This window comes from Zootoca vivipara, chromosome 4 (genome assembly GCF_963506605.1).
Source record: "Zootoca vivipara chromosome 4, rZooViv1.1, whole genome shotgun sequence".
Taxonomy (NCBI): domain Eukaryota; kingdom Metazoa; phylum Chordata; class Lepidosauria; order Squamata; family Lacertidae; genus Zootoca; species Zootoca vivipara.
This window is the reverse complement of record NC_083279.1, coordinates 69,532,746-69,554,340: the sequence shown is the minus strand read 5'-3', so window position 1 is coordinate 69,554,340 and position 21,595 is coordinate 69,532,746. Positions and strand designations below refer to the sequence as shown.

Below are 21,595 nucleotides of genomic sequence, written 5' to 3'. Positions count from 1 at the left end.
AATATAGGCTTGCAGTAATGGACTAAACACACATTCAATCCTAAACACACTTGCCTGGGGATAAGTCCCTTTCAACTCAATGAGTCCGATTTCTGAACTATTGAGAAAAACAGTGTATGGGAATATAACACCGGTCCTGAAAGAGCTTCATTGGTTCTCAGTATGTTTTCAGGCACAATTGTGTTGGTGCTGACCTTGAAAGCCCTAAACAGCCTCGGCCCTGTATACCTAAAGGAGGATCTCAAACCCATCATTCAGCACCTCCTGGCGGTTCCCTCACTGCAAGAAGTGAACCTTGCACACCCAGTCTTCAAGGCACCAGGGAGCTGAGAGATGGGGTTTCTCCAGGGGAGCCTGCTCTCCTGCTGTTTCCAGTCCAGGCTGCCTGTCAGTTCCACCATGCCCTCCAGACTCAGGGGGATCCTCCACCAGTACTCCCACCACTTGAGAGGTATCTGTTTTTAGAATACTGTACTTGGTTTTGTGGTCAGATTTGCACCATTGTTTAGAAAACATATGAAGCAGTATGGAGGGCAAATCTGAGTTAAATTTATCCATCCTGCAGTGGATTTTACATTCACATGAAACATTGAAGGCAGGCAGAGATAACAGGGAGAATGTAAAGTGGAGTAGGAATGTTACTTGTGTTTTCTTTTTAGCTACTATTGGATTTTACTCCTCTTTTGAACGTTTTTTAAATACCGGTTCTTAAATTGATAATTTAAATGTTTTATGTCTTTGTAAACTGCTTAGACTATTGTTACAATCAAGCGGTATAGAAATTTTTCTTAAATAAATGTTCCCTGACATCTTTTTGCATCGTAACAAAATAAACACTAGCATTTCTTAACTGTCTTACAAAAGGCATTTTTAGTCCCCCCCCCCCAAAGCCATTGCCTATCATTCTAGCCATTATGCCCACCTTTCTAGTTGTTAATGAAGTATAAATTACTTTTAATGTTTAAGGTAAGAAAATTACACAAAATCTCTAGAAGTGACCAAGAAACAGACAGTTTACATGTCAAATGTTTATTTCATGTAGTCAAAAAAGTTAGCGTTTTCCACCAACACGAGGAGCAGAAACTTTTACAGGCTTCATGATTTTTTGCTTTGGCGCAGCCTTTGTAGGTGCCTATGAACAGAAATAAGAACTAATGAGAATGTGCTACTTGGTTATTTATCACTGTAAATAAGGTCAATAATTGTGAATGCACAAAGGGAAATACCAGGTTTAAAGTGAAAAGACAAGTTCATGCCTGCTATTCAACAGGGACAGTAAAGGAAGACAACCATACACTATTATCTTATTCTCAACCAACGGAAGTAACATAGGAGAATGTGAGCTATACCCCTTGAATAAACTGGCAGCCCTGAGGAACAACCAGACTCACTTTCTTTTAAAGCTTACTGTGGCTGTCCCCTGTATGAAAAGGATCACTCAAGTGCTGGCTTTGCATAGCTAGATAGGGATGAGATACATGTGCTACCAATACTTATGGCTATATGACACTTACGTGCTCCACAGCAATTAATGAACTACTATTTTTCGATTATATTAGTGCCCTGATCAGATAAGACATGATACAGGACAATTACAAAAATTAAAAATATGCTTAATAAATAAATTTAGGTAAAATTAGGACAGTCAAATGGTTCCTTAATAGTTACTTCTATGCATGTTTACTCAGAACAGAGCCCCAACACAATATAATGGTTAGAATTCTGGGCTTAGAAGGTCTACTTGTGTCATCTTTTGCACCTTAACTAACAGGGCTTCTCAAAGGATAACTGAAGGAACCCTAATGTACAAAATCCTGAAAGGCAGGAAATAATAAAAAATGGGTTGGTGCAAGGGATTTAGCAAATTAGAACAGATGTTTTCATGGGATTACTATGCAACACAGAAAAATGCTAAATTTAAAGGCCACATCTTGCTTTTGGAGTGTTTAAGAAATATTAGGAAGAAACTCAAAAAGCACACACAACTTCTCATCTTTAGCCGTTCTTTGGGTAAACATTACCTTTGTTGTGGAGGGTACGGTTTTCTTAGTAGCCTGCTTAGCCTTCTTTGCTTCCTTGGCAGCTCTATAAATGATATTTACATGAACAGACTTATAGTGTTAAGAATAAATGTGTATTCATTGCTTTCACATTCCAGAATGGATTAAGAAATAGGCTTAGTCTTCAAATACAGCAGAATGAGGTGATAGTATTGGCAAGACCAGTGGTTTTCAACCAGTATGCCGTGGCACCCTGGGGTGCCTTGAAGGATGGTCAGGCATGCCACGAGCAACACACTGGCCTCTGTCCCTCTTTCCTTCCCTTCCCTTTCTCCTCTGATGCCCTTGTGTCTTTGCCTCCCCAAGACTTGAATGGCTGTTTGTTGCAGCAGCCCTAGCTACAATCTCCCCAGGCGAATGGTGCCTCTGGGTCTGGCCAGGGGGTGCTGGTTGCTAGGATCAAGTAAGCAGGCAGGCAAGAGAGCCCAGCCAGCCCTTGCTGTTGGGAATGGTCAGACAAGTGGGAGGCCAGGCAGGCTCCATGCTAGCTTTTCTGCCATGCAGGTCTGGCAGCCCCTGCTGCTGCCACCACACATTCACACTCACAGTCTCCATTGGGCCACAAAGGTTGGGGGCAACCTCTTCCCAGGCCCCTGTGGGGCACTGTGAGGAGGCACCTCTATTTGGGCAGTGTGTGTGTGTGTGTGTTCAGAGACCAGGGGCGGCAGCAGCGGCTGCCCAGAGGACTCTCAAGGAGAGGAGGCTGAGAGAACACTCCACAAGGGAGGGTGTGGCTGCCAGCTATGCAGGCAAGGGGTGACATAACTGGGCTCCTGAGTCCCAGAGGGGTGCTGCAGAAAGAATTTAGTTGGTCAAGGGAGCTGTGGACTCATAAAGGATGAAAACCTCTGGGCTAGACTGGGCTACCTAACTAGGTAGGCAATCCCATTTTTGAGCACTTCCTTGCAAACTGAGGATAGAAACTTTCCCAGCTGTGTTTAGCTGTCTTTACAGTGTTTCTTAAAAAAAAAAAGTGGAGCACTGAAATCTGAAACTGCCTACCCCTTCTCCTATATACAAAGACCAAGTTATAAAATGCATTACTTCTTTTTGTACCATTTTACACAAAGCATAATAACTGCTTTGAATTCTTTTTCTTACCATCAATAAGTAAATTCATTTTATAAAAAAATACACAAAAATTAAAACAAAGCTAATTATTTCACTGCACTACTTTTACATCTGACACTCAAAAATGGTAAAGGCGGCTTTGGGGATTATCACAGACCCAAAACCTGGGAGAACTACCCTGCTATGGCTTATTTTAAGACATACCCATGAGAAACAGGGTATATATTTAATGTGTTGCATTGTCCATTGTGAAGGCTCCAAATGTTTTGTAACTAGTGTAGCATGGATGAACCCCAGCCCTCCTCTTGAGGTTGGGGCAAGGAATTGGGAATGTCTCCATAGTTCAACATGGTATTGGAGACAAGTTCTCATCGTTAGGGAGTGGACAAGATCCTGGCAATTTTAATGCAATTTTAATGCACGTTTTTTTAAATATTTAAAAAATATTTTTTAAATGCAGGCTAACGAATATTTAACCCAATTGTCAAAAATGGATATTCTACAAGGTGTCACTTGTTTACATTCAATGATCACGATGAAAGCAGAAAACAAGTTTTCTGGCTGAATTCACTGGTGGTTTAGTTGCCTTTAATTGTGTTAGCAAACTCGTGTTTTAATATTGCATAATTGATTATTGCATGGCTTTTTTTATTTTATCTTTTGTTTCCACCCCATCCCCACAAAATATCTATGTATTAAGAGCATAATTTTTAATTAAAATAAACAAATTTTAGAATATTTGCATTCTTGTAAAAATAGAAACCAATAAAATGTTATAATTACTCACCTAATGGCCTGCTCCCTTTGGGCTTTTCGCACTTCAGGCTTTTGATTTCTCTTGGCCATTATTTCAGCCAGAGAGGCACCTGTAATTGCCCTATGGCACTTGACAGCACGGCGGGTACGTTTCTTTTGTACCTCTTCCTAAGCAATGAAGAAAGAGAAATACAATAAGAGCCTGCAACTTGTGCACATTCAGCTTTACACACTTGGCAAAAAAGAGGGGCATCCTATCCGGGAATTTTAGCAATCCCACCGGCCATTACACCCAAAGTTGAGGGCTTACTCTACTAAAACGTCTATTCACAATTCAGGAGAAGAGGATATTGGGAACACACCTTTTTCATAAACATCTGAAGGGCCTGATAACATAAGTCCATACACTACATTTCTAAGTAACTGCTACAAATTCTTTGCTATTAGTCACTGACATATTTTGACCTATTATCTCCCAGTTTTAAGCTTCAAATGCATCCAGAGCCACCTCTAAAAAAAAGTATAGCTTGCGGAATCAATCATTGGAACTCAGGGTATTGATGTTGCAATTCACCTTTATATGGCATCATTTCTATTCTGTTGCTATATTTGATATCTAAATTGAGAGGCAAGGTGCAAATCATTTAATTAAAAAAAATCACATTGATTTTTTCTAGATTTAAAGCTTACTTCATGTTCCCAGAGGAGTGCTTAATGGACACTGCTTTATCATATAATTATTTCAGACAAAATATCAAAGGGAGATTCCAATATATATCTCAGACACAAAGAATGCATAAAAGCCCACATATTCTCTAAATAACACAGAGTCAATGTTATGTTGGTTAATTTTTCTCTGACTTTAAGATTGAACATACTTCAGAACATAAATGTACAGGATTGTGCTACTAAGCAGTTTCTTGCCTTTTCAATGAACTAGCCACAAGAGTTCATTATTGAAAACAGGGGGCAAAACACTTAAAAGGAAGCATTTCCAACCCTAGTCACCAACTTCAATTAATAGATCGGCCTCTTTCCTCTAAAGCAATGTCCTAATACTGTATTCTTTTTATCACACTCTATCTCAAAACAATATTTACTTTTCAGTGATCACAGAAGAGCTCTCTTATGTGAAACAAGCTGCTAGATCACAAATAAACCAAACGGAAAGTAAACAAAATTGACAGCTTTGACTTTGCTGTTACATAAGCGTATTTAAGTACAGTATATATAATCAATTGTCCATTTCTGAGGCACAACATACTTACAGACTGTCCCTTCTTGTGCTTCCGTCTGTACAGAACAGTCCAGTTGATCTGACGGGGGTTTCTCTTGGAAAGGAATGCAGACTCGCATTTTGCATTTAAAAACTGGAAAACCTGAAACATTGAGTTCATTTTAACTGTTTACATGTCACACATACAGTACTATTTACCAGCTGTAGACTGACAAACAGGTTGATCAAAGCTCTAGATCAAAGCTTTCCAAATTGTTCATGTTGGTGACACACTTTTTAGACATGCATCATTTTGTGACACAGTAATTCAGTTTTACTAGCAAATCGGTTAAACTAACCCCTTTCCAGCCCCAGGAAAGGTACAGGGAGCATTCATGCGACAAACCTACACACTACAGCTGACACAGTAAGGCGTCAGGACACAGTTTGGATAGCTCTGCTCCAGAGAGCTCTTGTAGCACAGTAGACCAATAGACTATATTAAGAGGAGCATTTACCTTCTCAGCCCTACTGAGCGAATCGAAATATATTATAGGATACTGCCATGTGCTATTTATCCTATTCAAATGCTAAACCACCAGCATTTTAACTACCATAAGGAGTAAAAAGTCACACATATACTGGCCAAATGGACTCAATTCTATTTACATCATCAAATACTCTCACGGAAATAGAATGAATCAGAATATTATTATCAGATTCTTGTTATTTGTTATTGTTATTATTATTATTTATCCGATTTCACTTCAGGAATAGAAAAGGGAGACTTGCACCATTTAGAAACCCTTATAATCCTCCCGTAACACGAAAATATCAGTCTCGTAGGTTAAGACAGTTTTAGATCAGTTTACAAGTCCTCGAGTCAACAGCAGCTCCTCTCCCTCATGAAATCTCACATTATACCATAAAGAATCTGGGACAGCATTAATTGGCTACTTCTAGGGTTTAACCAAGCCCGCTGCTACTCCCAATTCCTCTGCCCCTTATTTCCTCTTTACCTTGCCGTCCGTACGCGCGTAGCGGCGGCCGTGGCCTGGGTAGATCTTGTACCCGCTGAAGCTGCACAACTCGACCCTGCATTGCGAGAAAGAGAACGCGAAACGGGAAAAAAGATTAGCGAGGCGAGCACCCCCCGCCACCCAACCCTCTCCAGGTTCTCCAAGCGAAGGATGTCACCGGATTAGAGCCGGGCACCGGTCCTTACTTCATAATGGCGGCTGCAGGAGCTCCCTCACAGGCAACTCCAGCGGCGAAGAGAAAGAGAGGATCATGGGAAACCGGATTCTATACTCGCGCGGGGCACCCTGGGAGCCGCGCCGGTGCATGATGGGAAGCGCTGAGCTTTCTCCGGCGGCTCGTCTAGTTCCTAAAATGCTGGAAAAAATCACTCTTCGCGACGCTGCGGCCCCTTCAGAGTTTCTATTGCCACCTGCTATTTCTGAAAATAGTTTTTTCCCTCAGTGGTTTTAACCATCCAATCAGCGTCCAGAGCCCGCCCCGTTGCCTAGCGTTGGGAGCAAGCGGGAAGTATGGCGGCGGCACCAGCGGCGGCGGCGACAACGGAGGCGGCTAAGCCAGCCATGGGCGTCAGGGAAGGTACGGAGCGGATCACGGTGCCTAAGGCGTCCCCTGTCCCTCGCCCCTCATTGTGTGTGTTTTATTCAAGTTGGGGAGACTCAGCGACAGATCTATTTTGGTTTGGACCGTTGCGGAGCTGCCGCGCGGTGCCTTGTGGGGGCCGTAGTTTTTTTCTCGTCGCGTATCTTTGTTAACGTCCCGAGTCTGATTCAGCATTGGACTCTAAATCCCAGAGGGCCCTGCGGAACACAGTTCTCGTTTTTCTCTATTGTGGGGAGTGGGTGCTTTCGAAACCTTGCAGGGCCGTTCAGAGAGGCTAGAAGCTCTGCTATTCCTTCGTTGGCACGAAAACCTGCAGAAGGGAAAGGACGCGCGTCCAAACCTATCTTCTTCTCCTATGCCCGATCATAAAGCGGACGCCTAATGAGCAGGTGCAGCCTGCCATATAAAACACTCAGGACAGTGGTTGTCATGCAGGGTGCTGCTGTCATGAATTAATCCAGGCACCCCCCAAACTCGGCCCTCCAGATATTTTGGGACTGCAATTCCCATCATCCCTAGCTAACAGGACCAGTGGTCAGGGATGATAGGAATTGTAGTCCCAAAACAGGGCCGAGTTTGGGGGTGCCTGGATTAATCCCATGTTATCTGGCTAGCATTTTGAAAGGTGCTCTGGTATTAATTGCCAACATCGCTCACAGTCAGGTAACGGTTATATTATAAGGCTTTCTCAGGGGGGAAAAACAACTAGCTATGACATGACATATTTTTTTCACCCAAAAAAACACAATACTGTACTACACAACATTTTTTTTTACACAAGGAAAGGGATTAACATACTATTATTTTAAGTTTGCAGAAGTACCTGTAATTAGAAGGAGGATTATTTTGCTGGATAAGACCTCACATTGCACACTAGAAACTAACATATGTAGAATGTATCTTATTAGCAAGCTGATTCCTGGCACATTGTGAACATATAAGTCCTCCTTGGGAAGGAGGAGTTCAAATTTCAAAACAGCCCTTTAGTCGGATTATTTTCTAGATTCCACCAAAGCAGATTGGCCTTATGGAAAAGCAGCTGGATGAATGAGGCAGGCCACCCACACCCATTTAAGTGGTGGATTTCAATTGCGGCCTTTGTATCCTGATAAAACTTGATTTTTGGTGCTAATGTTATGTTTAAAAAAATAATTGGATAAAGTTTCATTTTTTTCTATTATCACCTTTACATTTAAATATAAATATACAGAATTGAGAGAGAATTCACAGTGGCTTCTAAGATTAGAGTATTTTGACATTATTGCTAAATATGTTGCTTATGGTGAATATTCTCTTAAAATTTACCAAGCTTTAGCTGGTTTGTGCATCACATTAAATCATACTTTAAACTATGGCTTAATGCAAACAAGCAGTGTGCTTGTACAAGAGTCAATACTCTCCCGCTCTGGTTGCCACTGCCTCCACATCACCTTGGCTTCCCAATCATTGAAGGAAATGAACCCGAAACACTGGTTTGGATGTAACAGGAAGCCAGCGTCCGATGGGCTTCCTCTCTAGTGGCAGCATCAGGAATGGGGAGGAGTAAAGAAAGTGCTCACATGAAACTGCAGTTTAATTTTAAACACTTGTTTAAAATGAAATGCAAACCTGACTACTGTACTATGTACCTTTCTCCAATTTTGCATTTTTTATAACTTCAATTTTTTTCCTTTTAGGTTCATTAATTAATTGGTCAGGCCAGGGTTTACAGAAATTGGGTTCAACTTTGGCCTGTGATGCAGATACACATACTTTGATTTTGGATAAAAACCAGCTAATTAAATTGGAGCACTTGGAGAACTGCAAGAACCTGATGCAGGTTAGTTCCATATGTCTCTGGTACAGTGCTGTGCTTGTTAGGTTATCCTTGCTTTATACTTAAAGGAAAGAGCCTAGGAAAATAATTTTGGGTGAAGTTAAATATATATTTAAAATCCATTCTCTTCTGTTTAGTTTCAGATCACTATGCAACTTCTTCTCCAAACATGTACACTTGGTGCTACCTTTACTCTCTTAAGCAACAAAATAGGTCTGTCCTCTCATGCCTTTAGTGGCTTGGGAGGTGGTTATTTAATGAACCACCTGAACTTTCACGAACCTGGCTGCCAGCTAACATATACTTTAAAGGCCCTGTTCTGAGGACCTGGCCTTCTGACACTATGGGTAGCTATCGTGGATGAGGTCCTGTGGAACATCCTCTCCAGACATTTAGACCTGATACTGCCTTTTAATCTTCAAGGAAACGGGAGGTCCATCCTCTCATGCCTTAAATGACTTTTAACCCCTTCTCATCGCTTTTTATAAGGTTTCTGTAAATTCTTCTGTGTTCTTTCGTTGTTTTTAATGTAAACTTTCTTAGGCCTACATGCAAAAAGTATAGAAGAGGTTGCAATTAGACTGTGAAGTCAGAACCCACATCATTACTGGTTTACATTCTGCTGACTGAATAGCTCAATCCTATATGCAGAACTAAGCTGCTTTGAGTTTGATGGGCCTTCCTCCCAGGAAAGTATTTTAGGAGTCCTACCTCAGTGAGGCCTTTCTTTGCTCTGTTATTTTGCAGTTGTCAGTAGCCAGCAATCGGTTGGTGCGGATGATGGGTGTAGCAAAGCTGACTCAGCTTCGAGTATTAAACTTGCCTCACAACAGTATTGGCTGTGTAGAGGGACTGAAGGATCTGGTGCATTTGGAATGGCTGAACCTGGCAGGAAATAACTTGAAGGTAAACTTCATACCATAATTCAGAAGAACCGCTTCCTCTTATGAGTTTCCCTCCACACTAAGAGGTTCTCTTGTCAGTTCTAAATTTGCATTTCAATGGAAAAAGGGAAAGGACCTTTTTTGCTATCACTTTTCTTTTTCTCCCCCAATCCCCCAATCTTTGGCTTTCCTTCTCATTGACCTTCTGCTGCGATGTAAAAAGCTTTCAGTTTAAAAAGACCTTTAAAGGCCTGACTATCACCAGGCATATATGCTGTTCTTGGCAGGGGGAGGGCTTTTATGGGGGGGTGTTAGATGAAATTTCATTGGTACCGTCTTAGCTGTTTTTAATCTCTTGGCTTGCTATTTTGTTTAGTTACAGTACTGTATTTTATCTTTAATTTTTGTGATCTCTTATGGTTCTTGTTGTGAACCACCTTGAACATTTATAGGGAAAAGCAAGGTGCAAATGTTTTAAATAGGTGTCATATTTTAAAACCAGAATATCTTGCTTCCCTTAAAAAAAAAGTAAAATGTGTTGCCTTTCAGTGGTTTCGAAAATAAAATGTTGTCTTTCTGCTGTTTCCAGAGCAGTCTGCATCACATCCTCATCCTCCCTAAGTGTCCCTTTTACTTTATTTCTCTCTGGTTCTTCTGCCCCCATAGCCATCACATTTCTCCTCCATCCTTTATTGCCCCAATCCTGCTTTAAAAAATTCCTAATTCTTTAATCTCTTAGGTTGCATTCTGATTGTGCTAATCTGTCCTCTCCTAATTTGATCACTCTAATTAAGTTTCATTTTTCTGATTGCAGCACTTTTCATTTCCGGTCTGTAATCCTAGACTACCCTAGTATATTAGTTCTGTGTTAGTTTAAGATAGTGTTAAATCTGGGGAGGATGTTCTGTGGCTGATGCAATCTCATTTTGTGGATGGTTTGTTCACAAACATGCATGATTTCTGATGTTTCATAATGCTACAAAATATTTTCTCTTCCTGTAGACTATAGATCAGATCAATACCTGCACATCTCTTCAACATCTTGATTTGTCGGACAACAATATATCCCAGATAGGAGATATCTCCAAACTATTATTGTTAAAGGTGAATGATGTTCAGTTGCTGGTTGGATTGAATTATTTTCTTTGCTGAGAGGAGAGAGCTGTTTTTCATTAAGGCTGCAGTCCAATAACCACAGTGGCATTTACTACTGGGTAAACATGAACAGGATTGTGCTGTGCAGCTCTTTCAAGTGTAATGCTGAAGTTCTGAGCTATCAATCCCTTTAAAATTGAAGGAAGTTAGTCACATTTTAGACCCACTGAAATTAAGGGGAAGTCATGGCTAATTTGTCAATTAGTTTCACTAGAATTAAAGTGTAAACTAGCTTCCACGTAAACCAAAGGCAAATGCCTTTTTGTTAAAACATTTCCTTTAATATGTTATTTTTAAAGCATATATTGCCAGCCATTTTAAATTTTATATTTCACTATTTAACAAAGTCATGTTTAATGATGATGATGATATTACACAGGCCTTTTTGAATGTTTGAAGGAATTCATATATGCTATTTAAACAAATGAGTACATATTGCGTTTTTCTCCCATTCTGCTGTCTCTTAAGACTCTGTTACTGCATGGAAATATCATAACATCCTTGCGTACAGCACCTGCTTGCTTGCCTCAAAGTCTGGGTATTCTTTCATTGGCAGAAAATGAAATCAGAGACTTGAATGAGGTAAGAATACCGTTTCTCAACAAAACTGAATACTGTAGTTATTTTGAGAATGCTTTACTTGCAGCTTTGTCTTATATTCAGCTAAGTTTCCTTCACTACATTTTTAGTTTCCTACTTGTATCCATAACAATATGGGACTCCATACAAAGTAGCTGGTGTTAGTGCAATGTCAGCTACTAAAGCAAATAAACAATACCGTGTTTTCCCCAAAATAAGACACTGTGTTATATTTATTTTTCCTCAAGAAGACATACTATGGCTTATTTTCAGGGGATGTCTTATTTTTTTATTCCGCATCCAGCCTCGCCTCTTCCTTGGCGCCCTCCAGAACTGTTCCTATCACTATGTCTTATTTTTGGGGTATGGCACAATCATTTATGCTTTGGGACATCAATGTGGTTATGACCATGCATAGTCCCGTTCAATAGGTTAAAAAGCTTTGATAGATATCTATTGAGAAAATCTTAGGTACCTGCTATTCTGTTTGAGGTCAGGGAATTGAACTAGATTAGGGCTGTAGTTTGCATATTAGTGAGTAGTAGCATTAATTTATGTACTGTTAAGCTAAACTCTGGGAAAAAATCCATTACAAACAATGTAAGTTTTGAGACACAAAGAGAACAAAAAGAAAAGAGCTGCTCCGAATGGAAAGAAGCAAGTCCTTTTTTCTTATTTCCTCTCTCAAACAGCTCATTGTGTATGAAAAATGTGCCTGAATGTGCCATGCTGTTGTTTATCCCATGAAAGCGAATTGCTGAACACAGGAAAATTTTAATTAATCAACAAAGCTATTGTTTGTTTTCAGATTTCGTTCTTGGCTTCCTTTACTGAGCTAGAGCAACTGTCAATAATGAACAATCCCTGTGTGATGGCCACACCTTCCATCCCAGGATTTGATTATAGGCCATATATTGTCAGTTGGTGTCTCAATCTTAAAGTCCTTGATGGCTATGTGATATCTCAAAAAGAAAGGTAAGTAACTGAAGGTCACTGGATTGAATCTGACTAAACAGAAGTAGCATACTATTCTGTATGTTTGTACAGTATTTTATTAAATTTAAAGGCATTACTGGCTGCTTTTGCTTACAGTGTATAAGCATCTGCTATTGCTGTTACTTTATTCCACCACCATTGCATCTACAGTCATCCAGCAGAGTTATTCTGAGTCTACTTTGAGTTGGATTACCCATCTGTCTGCTGTGACAATTTTGTTAGACACTTTGAGAATAAAATCACTATCATCCATTCTGTCTTAGATGTCAGGGAATAGCAGATCCTAGTGATGTAGCTTTGGTATCTCCTGTTTTGATAAATTTATACAACCCCAGAATGTAGACAACATCTTTGTAGTATTCTGTGAACCGCCTTGAGACCCCTGGGTATAGGGTGGTATAAATTCAATTAATAATAGTAATACAGTAATAATAATAATAAATAGTAAGAAATTATCCACTACTGTACTGGATCTTTGCCCACCTTGATTGATTAAAGAAGCCAGATGAGGTCTGGTTGGCAGTGTAAGAGTGGTAAATGACTTATTGGAGAACGGAGTGATTACCATCCAGACTTAGAATAGCTGTTGTGGGACCTTGCTCACGGTTGGGGGACCCCCTCTGGATCCCACTGGATAATTTCCTCCAAGACTCCAATATGCCATTCTTGGGCAAGGTTCTTAAGTGTGTGGTGGCTTCTTAGCTCCAGGGGTCCTTGGAGGAAGTGGATTACATAGATTTCAATTTTACTTAGGTTCAATCCAATTTTGGACCTGGAGTTGAAACTGAGACAGCTTGGATCACTTTGGCAGGCAACTGCTGTGCAAGGAGACAGAAAAGGGGAGTAGTTTTTCCTTGGTTCTGCTAAACCTCTCTGTGGTGTTTGATACCATCATTCTAGGCTGCCAGACACTGTTTTGTGGTGGTTCCAGTCCTTTCACAATGGTCAATTTCAGAAAGTGATGTTGTGAGACTCTGTTTTGGCACCCTGATCATTTGGGCATGGTGTTTCTTACTAGTTTTTGGTTAAACCTTTTCTTTATTTTTATTGCACAGTGTTTTGTGCAAAAGCATTTTATAAGTGTTCACCAAGAATATTTCTTTTCAAGGTGATTGTTCTTCCCTCTAGCTTGAAAGCAGAATGGCTTTACAGTCAAGGAAAGGGAAGATCGTTTCGGCCAGGCCAGCACATTCAGTTAGTTCAGTATCTTGCCAGTGTTTGTCCTCTTACTAGTATGTTTGGGCTCCAAACTGCAGAGGATGCTAAACTGGAAAAAATACTACATAAGCAAAGGTAAGAACATTATCTTTTGTCAACAGTTGGGAATTTTAACAAAGTAATTGTTATTTTGTGGCAGAAAGAATAAAAGGCTAACCTGTTAATCTTGACAGCTTCAGACCCGTCACTGTCAACCCTAATTGTTGTTCTTTTGGACTCAAATGAACTTGTTTGCAGAATGACTTGTGCACCAGGCTCCTGGCTCATATTTTGCTGTTGGCTTAGAGCTACTCTGGCATTGATGCTTTAACAAAACCGGTCTCTACTCCTTGTCTTTAGGTTGCACCAGAGGCAACTGATGTACCAAAGCCAAGCTGATGAGCCACCTGTATCTTCAACTTTGCATAAAGGGCAGCCTGCTACCAGTGAGCCAAATAGCCCTGTTCACAGGCCACAAATAATGACTGAAAGTGGTAAGATTCATGGGTTTCTGTAATACTATTTGTGATGGTGAGCCCATTGTCTAATATACTGATATCCAGCAGGAGCATGGTGGAGAGAGAAGATGGCAGAACCTTATGACTTGGAATAATGAAACTCGGGAAGCGGAGATGGAGTTGAAATTGAAAGAAAAAAGGGTTCTAAAGACCAGGATTCTGGGTTAGACAGAGATAGTGTTTATGATATCACACCTTGATCAATGTGATCAGCAGAACATCGGAGTCATCTTGCTCTCCCGTTCTCAGCCTTTCCAGAGTGTAGAGTGTTTATTGTATCAAGATACAAGATAAATCAAGCACACTATCTACATAAACTTAAGAGATCCTGGATTCTCTGATCTTAGAGGTTTAACTGTAGAGATCGAAATAGACAGTTACTTCAACTCAATACTGTACCGTTCTGTTCTGCAGCTATGCAGTAATAAGTAACTCCTAACTTCTTCTTGCTGCTTAATGCAGCCTTGGCTTTATACCCACCAATGCGTGCAAACACATTCCTTGGAGAAAGGGAGGGTGGATGAACTTTGCTTCCATTGGCAACCATGCATTTATACAGGTGAAAGCCTCAAGAACGACATTCAAAGACACCTCTTGAAGTGAGAGTTTAGCCTATTTCTTGGTGACTAGCCATTTCACCAAGCTTGTTGATTTATGTGGCTGTTGGTCATATTAGTGTGTGGTGGCATGTTGGAAAAAGGCTTCCAAGATGCTGTGTTGCCCATATCACAAGAGAAGACTCCCATCAGGCAGTATTAAGCTCTTTCCCCACCTCTGCACCCCTGCAGATACACATGGTACTGACAATCCCACCTTTCATCCAATTAATGGAATGGACAAGACATGTTGTATACTAAGGTGATGGCTAGCAGGAAGCTGTGTGTGTGTGTGTGTGTGTGTGTGTGTGTGTGTGTGTGTGTCACGGGTTCCTCGGGTATACAGGGGAGACCTAAATGGTCATGTTACTGCCTAGTTAAGTGCTTGTCTTCTTACCCTTTTCCAGAACCTGTTACCAAAAAAAATACATGGGTTGCAACAAAATCAAATGATGATCATTCCTATGCAGTTAAAACTGTTTTCCCCTCATCACTGCAAACTGAAATAAGTATTTCTAGAGATCTCTACCTGGATGACATACAAACTGACGAGGAGAAGTTGAACAGTAGTCTTCTATCCTCAGAGTCTACTTTTATGCCTGTTGCATCCGGCCTCTCCCCAGTGTCACCTACTACTGCGGAACTGAGACTTCACAGAATGAATATTGAGACAGAAGGTATGGAAGATGCTGACTTTGAATTTATAAAAGAGGTTAATAAACAAGGAACGCAGGAAACGACTTCTGTGATTCTTGGGGAATGTGCCATCAAATCAGCAGAGGCTGTGGAAACTCAAAAGGAAGATCAAGAGGAAGGAATATTGTCTACTTCTAGTTTGCCAGTAGCCACCGCTACTTTTTCTGCTAGCATTAGCAGTTGTCAAGTATCCTCTGAAGACCATGTTGAGCATAGTGACCTTAAGCGATCACATACTCCGGAAGAGGGTGTTATCAAAACTCTTTTCCCTGCCAAATATCCAGAAGAATTGCCTGCTAGCGCAACTGCTACTTTATTCCAAAAGTCAGATATGCTTGAAGAAATGAACAGAGCAGCCACCAAGATTCAAGCTTGTTGGAGAGGATTTTACACGAGGAACTACCACCCCAGAGCCAAGGAAGTGCGTTATGAAATTCGACTTGGTAGAATGCAGGAACACATTATACATTTAACTGAAGAAGTAGACAAGTAAGTTGGCAGCCGTTTTCAAATTGGAAGTAATTACAATTTTGAGGTTAAATAGAAATATTGACTTACCTAACTGCTAACGATGTAACAAGCGCAGTAGGAGTGTTTAAGAGGTGTTGCATCTGCCCTCAGTTGATGGGGATTTTTCTTGTGTTACATTGTCTCTAATTCTGTGTTTGGAGCAAGGTGGGAGAAAATTGAATAACCCATCAGAAGGTGCAATCTGCTCTGAAGAATTACATTAATATAATTATATACAGAAAGAGTCATTCTCATAAAAAAATATTAGTAAAAAATAAGGGTTTTACTGTGGTCAGAAGATTGAACACTTCACTCATACAGATCCAATCCAGAGTCCACCAAACTGCTGATCAAATGCATAACAAGTACTGCAGCAAATTGTTTAAATTTATTCATAAAACCATACCTATTTATATGTTCACCATATGTAGATTAAGAAAGGAAAAAGATGAGGAGAAACTTCAAAGACTTGTGCAAGAGGAAGCTGTAAAATTCCTTTGGGACCAGGTAAAAATATCATTTCTAAATCACTTTCTGACTTTGTGTTAATAAAAACCATGGCTCACTAAGCAAATAAGCTGAAGAGAAATATGTACCATGTTGGGTAGTTTACATGATTTATAGTGCATCTGAGTAGATACTCAGAAGCAAGTTTTGTTGCGTTTGTGGGACTTAACTCTCAAAGAGTGTCAATAGGATTGTAGCTTAAGGGTCACCTCACACAGGATGCAGTTCTTAATATTGCTCTATCATATGAAACTAAAAATATAGTGGCATATGATGTGCATATAAGTCTGATTGAAATTATTTCCTTTTGTGTTGTATTTGCAGGTTAGATGCATCCAGGAGTGGCAACTTTCAGTAAACTCACATCTCACTACTTTCCAGCAGCATAATACTCCTACATCAAGCATTTTGGGTCCCTTCAAGGTCCATATAGACTCGCCTGGACTAAATCAAGTACCTTCTCCTGTCAGCAGTTCAACCTGGTTTGTTTCAGCTACTGAGGCTTGTCATCAGAAATGCTTGCCAGAATTTCCTGACTCGGGGTTCCATTCCTGTGTGACTGACCAGAACTGCCTTCATGAATCTCAGTGCTGTGGAGAAAATGTGGCAGAAGTAAATGGTGACAGCTCTCTAGAGAATTCTTTGAAAACGGTCAAACCATGTGAAGATTCTCTTTCCGAGTGCCCTTCAGCGGCTGAGGAGATCGAACTGGACCACGAGAAATGTTGTAAAGAGACTTTCAACAGTGAGCAAGACAGCAGTAGCCTTATCCAGCAGTATTTAAAATCAGTTGAGCAGCTAGATAATGATGACAAGACAAGTTGCAGCAATGGAACAGGCAGCTGTAGGCCGAATACAGCTGTCTCATCAGAAGACCCGGAGGTGTTATGCAATGATACATCAGGCTCCCAAGAGGTGCTTGCATCAGGACAAGGTGGAATTGATCAGCCAGAAATCTGCAATTTGAATGCAGAAAGGGCAGAAGGAAAACAGACAGACTGTGACTCTTCTTTCCAGGCATTTCCTGTTAGCATAACAGTGTAGCAGGTATTCCGTTAGAAAAGCCACATTAATATGTTTTTGTTATTGTTGTTTTCTATGAGATTTTTATACATTTTTGGAGACTTGTGCTCCTGCGCGTTAAAGCATCTTAGATTGTGAATAGTTTTGCTAATAATCTAACCTCTGATTGACACTGTGTTAATCTGTAACAAGTATGTTACACTACAATGGACATGATGCACTTAATTTTTTATGTGATCTGAACAGGTTTTTATGAAATATAATTTTGAAGACTCTTAACTACTTTTCTTATTACCTTACTACATGAACTAAGCAGTTCTCTTTTCCCAAAATACTAAGCATACATGTGTGTTATTATCTTCATTTTAATAAACCAATGGGAGTAATTGAAATACTGTAGTTAAATTGAGTACTTATAATTTGATGGATATACAAGGTCAAGACATTCAGAGTCAATAATTTTTAAGTATTTTGACCAACAGTTTGAAAATGTATGCTTAAACTCAGGTACTAAGCCATAGCTGGAATATTTTATTCACCAGCCTTTTTTCATTTGCAAGTCATCTTTTTTAAAAAGAAAAAAGATTAAATAGTTGAATATCAGTTTAGAAACATGGCTGCTTGAGTTCCATTTATCACAGAGTCCTTTACCATAGGGGTCTTTTATTTAAGAGGATTTACCATGATGTAATTCTAGTCACACTTCTCTGAAGTCTCTCAGCCCCACCCACCTCACAGGGTGTTTGTTGTGGGGGAGGAAGGGAAAGGAGATTGTTAGCTGCTTTGAGACTCCTTCGGGTAGTGATAAAGCGGGATATCAAATCCAAACTCTCTTCCTCCTCCTCCTCCTCCTCCTCCTCCTCTTCTTCTCCTTCTTCTTCTTCTTCTTCTTCTTCTTCTTCTTCTTCTTCTTCTTCTTCTTCTTCTTCTTCTTCTTCTTCTTCTTCTTCTTCTTCTGGATTTTAGCCTGGGGGGAAGTTTCTGTATGATACCACAGAGCTTACTAGGAGCTTTCAAGTGCTATAGCATTCTTGGAAAAGAAGTTGCGATTGTTCCTCTTTCACCAGTGCAAATTCTGGGGGGGGGGGTTCTTAAATAAAGGTGGCTAAGACATTCTTTTTAACATGTGAGGGTTATATGACCATAGTTATTACCTGTTTATAGGATACTACTTCAGCTATTTTAGCACAAACATGTCTTGGTGCTGCAACACCTGGAGTTTAGGGTGTAGTTTGCCGCTTTATTAGGAGATGTATTGGTTCAAATCATTATCTGCACCCTAGCTGGGACCTAAAACATTGGTGGTTGGAACGTAAGAAACCAGTGGTTGGAATTGTTCACTGCTGAAGGGGAATTGGCTTCATGGATCTAGGATTTCCCTGCATTAATGGAGACTTGGAAGCTCTCCCTTTTCCACTTCCAACTGTCAAGAGATTGACAGCTCTTCTCCCCACACAGAGCTTACTGGTTTCTACAGGTGTAAACTCCTTGACAGGTTTTCAAAATAATAATGAATAGTTACTGCCACGAGTGGTAAATAGGTATTTTTATTCATAAGACTTGGAAGAATTCAGATGAGATAGTGATTTCTACCACCACTACCCATGCAATATTGTTTAATTCCTAAACAAAGATTGTGCATAGTGGTGGGGAACCTCTGGTCTGTGAGCCTAAGAAGGCCTGGTATGGCCCCCTAATTTGGCCTATGAGGCTGTTCCCCTCCCACAAAACCACACCTACCTGATCCACATCTGAGAACATTCCCAATTGTTCCTTGGTAAGTAGACAGTGCTAATCAGGTGATGGGTGCCAACAGATAGTCCCACTTCATCTGTTTGCAGGCGTGGTTTGGATTCAAATTGATAATTTAGATGTTGTCACCTGATGTCATCATGACTGGTGACTGACTGGTGCACAGCTGTGCTGACCTGTCAGCATGCCACTGCTGTTACAGACTGTCTGAAAAATGATGTATCAACTTCAAAAATGGAGGAATTATTCCCCCCCATAGGAATTTATATTGTCTGTTTTGATGATAGGTCATTAGGTTAAATTAATTCCTGTAGGCACAGGACCAATGCATCACTTAAGAAGGGCTGCAGGCAAGTAGTTAATTGGCTAAATCAAGCATCCCCAAACTTCGGCCCTCCAGATGTTTTGGACTACCGTACAATTCCCATCTTCCCCGTCCAATGGTCCTGTTAGCTAGGGATCATGGGAGTTGCAGGCCAATACATCTGGAGGGCTGCAGTTTGGGGATGCCTGGGCTAAATGCCTGTTCTGTGCAAGAGAGAGAGAGAGAGAGAGAGAGAGAGAGAGAGAGAGAGAGAGAGAGAGGTCTAAAAACACTAGGCACAATTCAGATAAGTTATGTATTTTAGGTCCCCTTAGTTTTAATGGGAGAATTTTAAGCATGCACTTGAACTTTGCCCTTTGAAATCAGTTAGCTTAGTTTTGAACACTTTTAAACTGTACAACTATCTTTGTGAATTATAATACCATATCTGCATATTATAATGAATAAAGGAATAAAGCACATCTGCCTTCCAGCTGGCTTAATGAAATCTGTCTTCCATTAGCACTTTAGACTCAGCACTTTAGAAGCTTTGGAGTGTTGCAACCTTGGCCCAGTTAAGTAAAAATTCTCACAGAACGTTGCAGTATACCTAGGATTTGTAAACTATTTTCTGCTATGTCCAAAAAATTTCCATGAGATGTGCTGGAATGACCCCCGTCTCTCTCAAAAGAGAATGTTAAATTAACAAAGCATGTATCTGAAAAGCAAAGGTGAAATCAAATGCCACTTGAGCAGACTTCGCATGTAAAATGCAGCTTTCTCTTCCCCTATGCCCACCTGATCTGTCCCAGAGGACATCCAAACCTCTGGAGCGGGGGGGGGGGCATACAGGGGACTGCAGGAGGGGGGAGAGAAAAGTAAGCCCCACCTCATAAAGGGTTGAAGTCCATTCTGTTTGCATGTGGACAGCACTGGTTGCTGCCCAAAGCTATTTTGATCACTTACTAAAGTCGGGCCTGTGTCATGACATTTTTTGACAAGTGCCTCACTGGCTGCCCAGTATCACTGGAGTGCTTTCATGCTACAATGGAGTATTGTCTGGATGCAATCTAACTGTCTCATTGACAGTGAAATGGGTTGGCCGTGTCCAGCTTGAAACATGAGAACTGTTTCTCTGCTTGTAATCTGGTGAAATGCCTGACCAGACTTGGTTGCGACAGACTGTTAAAAAGCAACCTGAGGAAGACAATACCTTTTGTAGGTGCAAAATGTAAGGTACATTTTGTAAGAGAGCTGATGCCACAGAAAATCTCATTTTCAGAGAATCCTCAGAATTTTGATAAGAGTTTATCTATGGCAGTGGAATTTGAAAATCATATCCACAAACACTTTTCAGTTAACTGAACATTTAATTTTGCTTGTATGTTGATGTCGACATGTAACGATGAAAATGCTTTTAGCATGTAAAGACATTCACAGTATATACCAGTGTGTAAACTTTCTGAGCTTTGTCATACTGAACAGTTTATACCAGTATGTTTTGCTTGCATAGAGCATAAAGCTAATTACGAGCATTTGGGGCAGGAGGACTAGTCTCTGCAGGGTTGTGTGTCATTTGGACTGTATATATATATATATACTGTATATGCAGAAAAAGTGTGGCATTATGTAGACTAAACAGGATCACAAAACTTCTCGTTTTTTGTCATGGGGAGGGAAGGAAGAGTAAGTGTTAAAAGTGCTCAAATTTACATAACAATCTGGTTCCTTTTCTATCACTGCATCCTTAAAAGATGTGTTACATTTATATGATCAGCTGTCAAATATGTAAAAGCCTGAGTTAAACTTTAATAAAGTCAAATGTCATATTTGCATTAGCTGGGTTTGCATTAGCTGGTTCATACTTAATTGTGAGGCTGGTTGTGTGAGTGTGGTATTTGTTACAGGATGTCAGATGAATGAATATGAATAAAGGTTGTATCCAAGCTGCTGTTCCACTCATGCAACAGACAGATGCTAGGACAATGGAACTTTCCCCACCCTTGCAAGCTCTCTGTGCAGCCTCAAAAATCAGCTCCAAACCCACTCCAATTCGGCTTCCAACTCTACAATGCGATTTTATGAATAACGATTGCTCTCCTTTTGTACCTGGCTCCTCTAGCCCAACTCTGGGCAAATATAATTCGATTAAAATACCATTCAATTTTTTAACAGCGCTTTTAAATTATAGGAAGCAGCAGCCTTATAATTTTAATTTAATTCTAACGGGGAGTATGTTTAGTGCACTTCGCTTTGCTGCTCACGAATTGCGGGCGCTTTCCGCTCGTCACGTTGCTTCCTAGTGTTCTGACGGCGTC

The 21,595-nt window shown here is 40.4% G+C and overlaps 2 protein-coding genes across 2 annotated transcripts; one reads left to right on the top strand and one right to left on the bottom strand.

The window, feature by feature from the left end:
- Window positions 1–1,013: 1,013 nt before the first annotated feature.
- Window positions 1,014–6,446, bottom strand: RPL24 (ribosomal protein L24). The gene is made up of 6 exons (XM_035114848.2): window positions 6,329–6,446; window positions 6,123–6,198; window positions 5,156–5,266; window positions 3,919–4,055; window positions 2,022–2,085; window positions 1,014–1,132 (listed from the first exon to the last, which is right to left on the bottom strand). The coding sequence occupies exons 1-6, from the start codon at window positions 6,331–6,333 to the stop codon at window positions 1,052–1,054; spliced, it is 474 nt and encodes a 157-aa protein (XP_034970739.1). The 5' UTR covers window positions 6,334–6,446; the 3' UTR covers window positions 1,014–1,051.
- Window positions 6,447–6,482: 36 nt separating this feature from the next.
- CEP97 (centrosomal protein 97) lies at window positions 6,483–21,088 on the top strand. The gene is made up of 11 exons (XM_035114842.2): window positions 6,483–6,720; window positions 8,421–8,563; window positions 9,308–9,466; window positions 10,447–10,548; window positions 11,068–11,181; window positions 11,987–12,153; window positions 13,303–13,467; window positions 13,732–13,865; window positions 14,893–15,670; window positions 16,123–16,198; window positions 16,523–21,088. Exons 1-11 carry the CDS (start codon window positions 6,654–6,656, stop codon window positions 17,240–17,242), a joined length of 2,625 nt encoding a protein of 874 aa, XP_034970733.1. The 5' UTR covers window positions 6,483–6,653; the 3' UTR covers window positions 17,243–21,088.
- The last annotated feature ends 507 nt before the right edge of the window (window positions 21,089–21,595 follow it).

What these genes read in the sequence shown, in the direction of transcription:
- CEP97 (XM_035114842.2), top strand. Translation starts at nt 6,654, where the DNA reads ATGGCGGCGGCACCAGCGGCGGCGGCGACAACGGAGGCGGCTAAGCCA. An exon ending in ACTGCAAGAACCTGATGCAG is followed by an intron (nt 8,564 to 9,307) that starts GTTAGTTCCATA and finishes GTTATTTTGCAG; the next exon opens with TTGTCAGTAGCCAGCAATCG. An exon ending in ACAAATAATGACTGAAAGTG is followed by an intron (nt 13,866 to 14,892) that starts GTAAGATTCATG and finishes ACCCTTTTCCAG; the next exon opens with AACCTGTTACCAAAAAAAAT.
- RPL24 (XM_035114848.2), bottom strand. An exon ending in CAAAGGGAGCAGGCCATTAG is followed by an intron (nt 2,086 to 3,918) that starts GTGAGTAATTAT and finishes TATCATTTATAG; the next exon opens with AGCTGCCAAGGAAGCAAAGA. An exon ending in CCGTACCCTCCACAACAAAG is followed by an intron (nt 1,133 to 2,021) that starts GTAATGTTTACC and finishes TTCTGTTCATAG; the next exon opens with GCACCTACAAAGGCTGCGCC.